The sequence below is a fragment of the Haliotis asinina genome, chromosome 5, assembly GCF_037392515.1.
Source record: "Haliotis asinina isolate JCU_RB_2024 chromosome 5, JCU_Hal_asi_v2, whole genome shotgun sequence".
Lineage (NCBI taxonomy): Eukaryota > Metazoa > Mollusca > Gastropoda > Lepetellida > Haliotidae > Haliotis > Haliotis asinina.
The window spans coordinates 56,302,989-56,313,162 of record NC_090284.1 but is presented as its reverse complement, the minus strand read 5'-3'; the positions used below and the strand labels follow the sequence as shown (position 1 = coordinate 56,313,162).

The 10,174-nt window shown below is 42.9% G+C and overlaps 1 protein-coding gene across 2 annotated transcripts; it reads right to left on the bottom strand.

Annotated features, from left to right (window-relative positions):
- Positions 1-1,523: 1,523 nt before the first annotated feature.
- Positions 1,524-9,397, bottom strand: LOC137284256 (uncharacterized). 2 transcript variants are annotated; one of them, XM_067815998.1, is made up of 2 exons: positions 9,298-9,397; positions 1,524-3,679 (listed from the first exon to the last, which is right to left on the bottom strand). In XM_067815998.1, exon 2 carries the CDS (start codon positions 3,599-3,601, stop codon positions 2,138-2,140), a length of 1,464 nt encoding a protein of 487 aa, XP_067672099.1. In that variant the 5' UTR covers positions 3,602-3,679; positions 9,298-9,397; the 3' UTR covers positions 1,524-2,137. The 2 variants fall into 2 exon arrangements, with proteins under 2 accessions (XP_067672099.1, XP_067672098.1); XM_067815997.1 differs by lacking the exon at positions 1,524-3,679 and adding an exon at positions 6,332-8,152.
- Positions 9,398-10,174: the final 777 nt, after the last annotated feature.

Genomic DNA, 10,174 nt, shown 5'->3' with positions numbered 1-10,174 from the left:
AGTAACAGCAGTAGTAGTAGCAGCAGCAGGAGAGGGAGTAACAGCAGCAACAGCAGTAGTAGCAGCAGCAGGAGAGGGAGTAACAGCAGTAGTAGTAGCAGCAGCAGGAGAGGGAGTAACAGCAGCAACAGCAGTAGTAGCAGCAGCAGGAGAGGGAGTAACAGCAGCAACAGCAGTAGTAGCAGCAGCAGGAGGGGGAGTAAGAGCAGCAACAGCAGTAGTAGCAGCAGCAGGAGAGGGAGTAACAGCAGCAACAGCAGTAGTAGCAGCAGCAGGAGAGGGAGTAACAGCAGCAACAGCAGTAGTAAAGTACTGTCGGAAATAGAAAAAAACTGTGTTAGGTATGATGACAGACCGTCAACTCACCTGGCATGAAATCTTACGTGTCTTTCTTTTATAAAGTTTATCTAAAGAGATATGTAAGAGAATGATACCTGAAACCCATAGAAAAGCATCGTATTAAATGTCTCAAATTATATAAGTAGCGTGATCACCCGAAGATAGACTGGACTGGTTATTATTTGTAAATTGTTGACATGTCGTGTACTTCCACAGTTGAATTCCCCAAACGGATTATCATATCTTAGCTGATATCTATCCCCGAGCCTGACCTCAACCATCGTCTGCTACACCCGTCCTGGTTTTGCTTTTGAGACGACCTCTCCTACCTGTTTCTTTTTATAGTGACAGTGAGACTCCATGGTAGCTACATCATTAATAGTTTCAGCATGAAAATGAATATATTTTACTTCAGGTATCGACTATAGTGAAGCTAAGTCTAATTTCAAAATGTTCATGAAATGTTTGAAAAGGTCTACATTGCTCGTTTCTGCACTAATCTATCCTCAGTAAAGTCCTTTTATTACGTTTCCTATTTCCCCACCACTGGGACTGTTGTTAGGTCGGACTTAGTTTAACATATATTTCACACTTTCACATAAATGGTAGAGATAAACAAGAACATTTGTTTTCCTGTTTCCGACAGTGCTTTACTAGCAGCAGTAGTGGTAGTAGCAGTAGCAGCAGCAATGGCAGTAGCAGCATCAGTGGTAGTAGCAGTAGCAGTAGTGGTAGCAGCAGCAGTGGCAGTAGCAGCAGCAGTGGTAGTAGCAGTAGCATCAGTGGTAGTAGCAGTAGCAGTAGCAGCAGCAGTGGTAGTAGCAGCATCAGTGGTAGTAGCAGTAGCATCAGCAATGGCAGTAGCAGCATCAGTGGTAGTAGCAGTAGCATCAGTGGTAGTAACAGTAGCAGCAGCAGTGGCAGTAGCAGCATCAGTGGTAGTAGCAGTAGCAGTAGTGGTAGTAACAGTAGCAGCAGCAGTGGCAGTAGCACCATCAGTGGTAGTAGCAGTAGCAGTAGTGGTAGTAACAGTAGCAGCAGCAATGGCAGTAGCAGCAGCAGTGGTAGTAGTATGAGTGTCATTTATAAAACGTTATAGCAGAACAGTTTATACTCGCTGGAGTGCTCTCCCTTAGTGCTGCCTCCAAGGAAGATCACGTCCGACAAGAGACACAATATTGACATCAGTGTTCAATATTTAATACACAATTAATACAAAATTAAGCAACAAACACAGAGCGGGAGTAATGTAAGCTCTGTCATCACAAATGCGCGGAAGTGGGAATTCCGGTTCCAAGGTTTTAACATCCGAGGTTTTCTTCCGAACGATTCATCCTGATCTTACAACTGAACCCTTACATATATTTCAAGAAATATTCGTCAGACCCAAATGATAATGTAGGCACACAACTAATGCAACAACTGGAAATCTAAGACATCAAATGCCCATCTCGGAGTGACCAGCTTAGACCACCCTGAGGTCAGTGGACCTCCAGTTCTTCCTTCAGGAGATTACTGCAGGCATACGACCTACTCCAAAGTATAATTCTGGTACTAATCGTCATGATGATACTTTTGGAGGTGACTGTATACGAAGATTATATAATGGATTTAACACTGTATCGACACCATCACATAGATTCAATACAAGGCGTACATCTACCGTAGGCCCCGAAACATACAGACATGGATTGGTTAAACAATCACCAAATATGAACAAAAACTCAACAATAACATTATCTACTTGTAATAACGTATACAGTGTATGTGTGGGCTTTCCATGTTATGGTAATGGTATTTAGGGTAAAAGATACTCCTTCACTTCCCCACCCCCACCAACAAACAGGTGTCTCTCATTGCATAGATACAAGGCAGTAGGAGCAGTCAGTCCATCTTCAGGCACAAGAATGTCCTTGACAAACCGTCCAGACTCGGTCAGCTGGATCACCCTGTTGGTTTCATAGTCTGCTAGAAGGATGTCCCCAGCTCCGCTAGTCTTCACTGCGAAGGGTCTGCTGAACGCCCCATCCTCAGCAGGGAAGTGCTCCCACAATGAATCTCCCTGTGGTGTCAGGCAAACGAGAGACTTCTTCTTCCAGTTGGATACGAGTATGTTTCCAGTATTTGTAACACACAATCTGTTATACCCTCCTTTGTCTCCAGTGCCTCGAAACGGTACTGGTTTGAGTTCCTTTCCCTTCCTGTCCAGGATATCAATGCGTCCTGTATCAAACAAACACCCTACTAGTGTGGAAGGGGTTAGCACACGTAGGCCAACGTACCGAAAGCTTGTGTTGATATCAGAGAGGCAAATGAGGTCAGGCGTGACGTCTAGGATTAATATCCTGAAGGTTTCAGGGGCAGACACCATTACTTTGTTTTGTTCCAGGTGTGTTAGATCATGAGGTGTGGCCACGCCAAACTCACTATGACAAGATTTGCCATTTCTGTGGTAAAAGGACTTCACGGATCTATTGTGAAGGTCGGACACAACAATGGTCTTGATACCTTCAACATCAAGGACAATAATATCAAATACGTAGCCAGTCTGACGGAAGTCATCTTTGAGGGCAACAGTGGTCGTATTCAAAAGTCGTGGACGAGACGAACGGTCATGTAAATCCTGGAATGTACGATCAAGCTGGCCAAAGGAAAGGTCTTCAATGCCCTTCTTGACATTTACAGTGTCCTGTGATACGAAGACATCGCGTATAAGGCGTACTGCCTGGTCTTCATTCTCCGGTGAGCCTGACAGAAGGTTCTCATGACCGGGATACAGTTCCATCAAGTCGTTGTCGCCAAGCATCTTCTTGAGAACAGCCCTTTTCTGACTGTTCAAATGAATGTCTGTTTTGTTTTGACTTACATCATCTGACAACAACCCAAACTGGTTCTCAGAGACTCTGTCAAGTGCGTCCATCAACTGTTTCTCTTTCTGTCTTAACTGATTGACAATTGTATGACTGGCACATCGAATTTCGGATTGAATTCTAGTTCTTGCCTTACGTGCCTCGACAATGCTTGCCTTTAATCTTTGTATATTCTGAAGTTTCGTTTGGATTGTTCGGGAAATTGATTCCTTCTTTCCAGCTATATCCAATTTCTCCGATTCAGTGCTGACATCATTTTTACATGTCACCTCTGCTTCCTTTGGATCTGTACAACCTTCTTTGCTTTGTTCCAGTGTCTTCTTCATCTTTACCACGTTTGATCTTCCAGGATTTCTACAACCTCTTTTTCTCCCAGATCGTGTCTGAGGCATCGTGACGACGGTTCAGGACCCAGCCCCAGTTTAATCTCCGATATCAGAGTCAGATTGGACAGGAACAGGACGGTTTACCTGAAATCGCAAAAGAAAGGACCTGTTTGAAGGCGTTGTTTAATGATGTTTTACGCTATGAACTAATGTGGAGTCACGTTAGGCATATCTCCCAAGCGGATATTCCGAGACTTAAACTTTGCTAAAAGCAGCACTCAAGAAAACTCAACCGCATGGTACAAATTCGAGGTTTGCTTTCTTCACGATTCTGGTTTACACATGTACTACTTGAAATACAAAGATCACCAGCACGGTATATATTAGAGACTTACTGTCTTCACGATACTGGTTTACATATGTACTACTTGAAATACAAAACTCACCAGCATGGTATATATTAGAGACTTACTGTCTTCACGATACTGGTTTACACATGTACTACTTGAAATACAAAACTCACCAGCATGGTATATATTAGAGACTTACTGTCTTCACGATACTGGTTTACACATGTACTACTTGAAATACAAAACTCACCAGCATGGTATATATTAGAGACTTACTGTCTTCACGATTCTGGTTTACTAGTGGTTTACACATTCACACTTGAAGTACAATGTGTGGTCTTTGCTACGTTAGGGAAACTGCTACGTTTCCTGCATTATCACCGCTCCTTTGTCCATACAGATATTATATGCTTACTGTACACGACAACAACCCTCGACCTGTGGATGATATGACCTTAATCTCACATGAACAACTCGGTTGTGAAATACATGTAGGTGACCTTTGGACTCGTTCAAACAAATTGTCATTTGAATTGTCTGTCACCTCCTTTCAACCTTTTCTTCTACTTTCTGTTATTGTCATGTCGTTACTGTTGCAAATGCAAACCACAATAAAAACTCTTCCGTCGTACAACGATGTAATAAGCAGGGGTCTATGAATCACTACGAAACACTCATAATATAAGGTAAGCTCTTCCTACCTCATCGGTGTCACATGTCATAAACACATGCACAGACAAGCCAACTGTTCACTCATAACATCAGGGAAACCTTGGTACAAGTCAAAATAGGGAACTGCATTGAATATCACTATCGTCGCTGATGCGTCCAGTACGGAAATGCCATCAGCATGACTGCCACAAATCGTTATGAAAGGTTCGCCAGGACCTTGTATACATACTAGTATATGTCGTAACGGCTCGTATTACGTTCTTTGTCTTGGTAAGAAGGGTATAATTAGTTGTATCTCAAATCTTCTTCATATCTAGGGAAAGAAGAAGTCATCACTGACGCCATACACAGTCTTGTGGAGTTTACTTTTTCCGAAATTGTATTCATAGATGTAAAAAAGAGAGACAGAAGGTACCGGGTGGTCTTAATTGTCTCCATTGATTCTAGTGCAAGTAGGTAAATCGTGAGTAAGTGAGTTTTGTTTTACACCGCACTCAGCAATTTGGCAGCTATGTGGCGACAGTCTGTAAATAATCGACTCTGGACCAGACAATCCAGTGACCAACAACATGAGCATCGATCTGCACAACTGGGAACCGCTGACATGTGTCAACCAAGTCAGCGAGTCTGACCACCGATCCCTTTTACGACCTTTTGTGGCAAGCATGAGTTGCCGAAGGCCTATTCTACCCCGGACCTTCACGGATCAGGTAGGTAAATCAATGGGAGGGAATTGGTTATTTGATGATTACTGATTGATATCAGATCATCGGTATATAGGCAGCTTACGTTCAACGTCTTGGCCATATAACTTGTTTGACTTAGCGAGCCGCAGTGGATAGAGCCATGTTAATGCATGAAAGACAGATCGCCAGAAAGAGAACACAGTTTCTGTTGTAGGGAAAGTAATTTCTTGTCTAAGTGTAGTATCGCCATATTTTACTAAGAGTGAGTTAGTTTTACGCCGCTTTTAGCAATATTCCCTCAACATCACGGGGGAGGGGACAACAGTAATGGGCTTCACACATTGTACCCATGTGGAGAATTGATCCGGATCTTCGTCTCGAGGAAGTCCAGAATTATTGTTTTCTCAGAAAACATCATGCTTTCGTTTTCAGACCAATTGCTCTGAATCTCTGTAACTGAATCAATATGACATCGTTTTGTGACTAAACTCCCATGGATCCTGGAGTGAGGCTTCTGCTGGTGTTCGTCACATGAGGGGGTTTGGTGTACAAAACAGAAATCCAATGTTTTAATAGTTTCTTCAGGCAGAGCGGTAGGCTATCACACAGATGTTTTTTTCGCGGTCTCCTTATCAGTGTGCTTCAACAATGTGCTGCATGTTTAAACCACTTTGCAGTATGGTATCTATTACTGAATTAGCAAAATTTCTCATTAGTCCATTATTTGACATTCACTAACTGAACCGATGAATAGTCTGAGTCATGATCAGTATTTTTTGTTGCGTTGTTGAATGATGATATAAATACAGCGGAAGCTGTTAAAACCGGCATCTCTTCAGTCCGGCAAGTTGTTCACACTGGCATAACATCTCAGTCCCGTTCGTGGGTCGTACGTTTATCATCAGCTCTACAATCCGGCACATTGTGTAAACCAGATTATTTCTTCAGGCCCAATGAGTGCCGATATAGACAGCTTCCACTGTATACGCTTGTTTATCTATAACCAGGGGAGTTCACATATTGCCTGGTCCATACCCGACTTATAATTAACTAGGTTTCAATGTCGTAACAGAATCAACAATGTTGGATGCTGACAGACAAATGTTTATTTGCTCCTTTTAAACATGACAGTCATTGCTATAAACAACAGCTGAATCAGTTAATAGACTTAGTGCAAACTGGACAAATGTTTCAGGAGAGCACTGAACAGGGACAATATAAACAGGTAGTCGCAATAGTTTGCAATAAAATCAAGAATGAGTGAATATGGATTCAAGCCGCTTTTAGTAATATTTCTGCAATAATCAGAAATGAGCTTCACAAATATTACAAACGACGAGTGAACGTTTCAACCACTAGGCTACCCGACCATCCATGACGAGGTAGGTATCACTGCTTCTGCGCAACGAAGGTAAACTTTTTTATATCATTTCCGTCACATACGAATAAATAACCACGTTTATCAAGACACAGTCCAGATGGTCTCTGAGGCCCATCGTCCGGCGTGAGGACGACTCTGACAAACTCCCCCGTGTCTGTGAGCAGCATCACCTTCCGGTCGCCGCCGTTCACTCCTGACACAAGGATGTCCCCAGTGCTGGTCTGGATGATCCCGTTGGGCCACCTAACGTACGGCGTGGTCCTGCTGGGGTCGTGTTTCCACACCACGTCACCATCGGGGGTTATACAAAATACTGAATCTGTTTTTCCGTCGGACGCAACGATGTTGCCGCTGTTGTTGACGAAGAGGTAAGCCGGGAAGTGAATGAGGGAGCTGGTTATTGATCTCAATATATTGCCTGCCATGTCAATGATGTCGATGCAGTAGCCAGTAGCGTACTGACCTCCTCCCGCTACCAAAGACGTAGGGCTGAGAACGGCCACACTGTAATATCGCGCATTGCAGGTGATTTTTGAGAGGAGTGTCATTTCAGGGGCCACTTCGACAGTTACAAGCTGGCCAATCTTTGGTAGAGCTGTTATGATCCTGTTCTCAGTTTGACGTGCAATTCCATATGGGAAATGATCCAGTTTAAGGACACTATAGCAAGGCCCCTGGTGTCCTGTGTAGAAAGATATCAGTTGATGGTTTCTTCCATCGGTAACGACAACTACCTGCGACCCCTCGACATCGAGAACAGTCACATCTGTTGCATCTATTGCCGGGGCTTTTTCATTCAAAGATGTGCAGCTGATCGTGTCAACCAACACCGGTACATGTAAGGGGTTATCGTGGTACGTGAAATCAACCTCCGCCAGGCGCAGGTTGTCAACGACTTTGCCAACTTTCTCAGAGTCGTGATTGAAAGTGATTGTATTTATTGGACGAATAACATCCCCTTGGCGCGTCCCATACCCAACGTCCGTCAAGTCTTCCAGAAAAGTCTGATACTTCGTCACATCGCCATCATGTATAGCTTTGTTGATGAAGTCAGATTGTTGTTGGAGTGTGTGCACGTCCGCTTTATCCTTCAGCATTTCATCGTTCAACTGCTGAAGTTGCTTCTCCACCATTTCGTCCAGCGCCACCATCAGCTTCCTTTCTTTGAGTTTAATCATATCCACAGCATCCTTTACGATTTCTACAATGCGAGCTTGATTGGTTTCTTTGCGTTCACGTGCCTCTGTAATGGCTCTCTGTTGACGTTGTACGTAAGCGGACCGTTCGTCTACTCTCTTGGACAATGTCTCCATTTGGTCCACCAGGACGCCCTTGAGGTGTGACGTCGAGGGGTCAGTCGTATCGATGCTGTCCTTGGATGGTTGTTGTTTTCTTGTTTTTGAATTGCCAACACTTGACAATTTGGGATTCCTTCTGATTCGACCCATCTTAACTTCAAGCCCCGTCGCTGGAGTACTGAGGTCACGTTTGCGACTGGACCGAGTTTGAGGCATCTTTGCACTGTTGCCTACAAAATACACTAATTTGAGCTCAATGATGAAATCAGTGATAACAACGTTATTTCAGACCATGGCTGTATTCCGAATTTCCGAGTAGTTACAACAAGTGTTAAAGGGTTACGGTAAAGCACATGGCACTCAGCGAGGTCGCTTTGTGGAAGAATACCAACCGTAGTGTATTCAAAATCTTTGTTTGTTTGTTTGTTTGTTTGTTTAACACCGGAATCAGCAATATTCCGGCCATACGGCGTCGGTCTGTAAATAATCGAAACTGGACCAGGCAATCCGGTGATCCCCAGCATGAGCATTGATTAATGCGATTGGGATAGGAGGTATTTTTTTTGTTTGCTTTGCGAGAGTACGCCTCTAACGATAAACATGGGTGGCTGAAGGTCAGTTCTAACCCGGATCTCCATGGGTAGTATACAAAATTGGTATCTCTGCCACTGTGTGCATGATTGGTAATGTTAATGCATTCAACGCCCGTACTTGTATAGGGATACTGAAGATCCCTGTAAGGATGTATGTGTCTTTTTCTGTACTGCTTGTCATAGGGGCTTGTCACGTTTAGAAACAGCGTTAGAAGATATATAGGTGTATAGACCCTATCCTATTACCATACAATATATGATAGGGTAGGGTCTACATATCTGAGGACCTTCTATATACTAACAGGGTTCGGTCAATATACCCATATGTCTTTCTAACGCTGTTTCGACGCGAGACACGCACCTGTGCTTCTTACTTGTAGCTCACACTATATTTGTTCCGACATGAAATAAGTTAACACAATTATTCTTATGTCACCGATCCCCCAGATGTGAAAATGTATGCCTCAATGACATGACAGAGAATACATATCACATGGTTTTGCAAGTGTCCAAAATATTTGACAGGTACAACGTGAAAGTTGTTTTTGTTGTTGCTTAACGCCACACTCAGCAATATTCCAGCTATATGGGGCGGTCCGTAAATAAGCGAGTCTGGGCCAGACAATCCAGTAATCAACAACATCAGCACAACTTGGATTCGATGATATGTGTCAATCAATTCAGCGAGCCTCACCACCCGATCCTTTTACGACAAATATGAGTTGCTGAAGACCAATTCTACCCCTGATCTTCACCGGACATCGTGAAAGTGATGTACTTACCTACTTACACCTTGGTCACCCTGAATGGAAGTGTGCGCAACGTGCTCGCAATATTCAAATCTTCTATACACGATGTGGTCAGTGAGATGAACAGAAGGTCGGGTTACATCGGTGTGACCTACTTTAATGCAAACCACCTCTCACTGATAAACTGATAGGGCATATCTTGTACTAAGCAACGCGGGGCTGTGATTCATGATTTGCTGACAGATTGCAGGTTCACGTTCGATATATTCGTTGAATTACGCTGATATCGATGCAAACCGTGCTTCAATAAACCGTCATTAAGAGGGAATGTAGAATAATGCTAAAACACAAACAAACAAAACAAAAACAAAACACGAAACGCTTTGCAAATTTGCATTGCCAACCTTACACCTGTGAACGCATCAACACACTTGTTTGTTTTTGTTGTTGCGGCTGAATTGACTGTCATGTTATTTTTTTTTAATTTGACTTTGAAACATGATAAATGTTTGAAACCCGAAAGACGTACATCAACCAAGATGAGAGTATCAAAATAGTTCTGTAGTCTCTCTTTTCTCTAGAAATAAACCGTTTTTTTGTGTGTTTTTTCTCTTTTTTTCTTTTTTTTTCTTTTTTTTTTTTTGTAATTGCTAGATGTTATTTGTGATACTACGATCCAAATGTGGCGGAATAGTACGAATCTCTGTGTATGTGAAACCATGTGAGTCTTTTACGATCGCTTCAAGCAGTTGATCCATCGTACAAATATTAAACAATGTCAGCAGGGAAATCCAAATACATGTATCAGTTACACTATTTATTGCAGTTGAATGTGTAACATTGCCGCTACACCCCGTTAAAGTCTATTCGGCATACATAACAGTATGTCTCACATTTGATGATCAGTTTT

Coding starts and splice junctions, on each gene's coding strand:
- LOC137284256 (XM_067815997.1), bottom strand. CDS start 8,138: ATGCCTCAAACTCGGTCCAGTCGCAAACGTGACCTCAGTACTCCAGCG.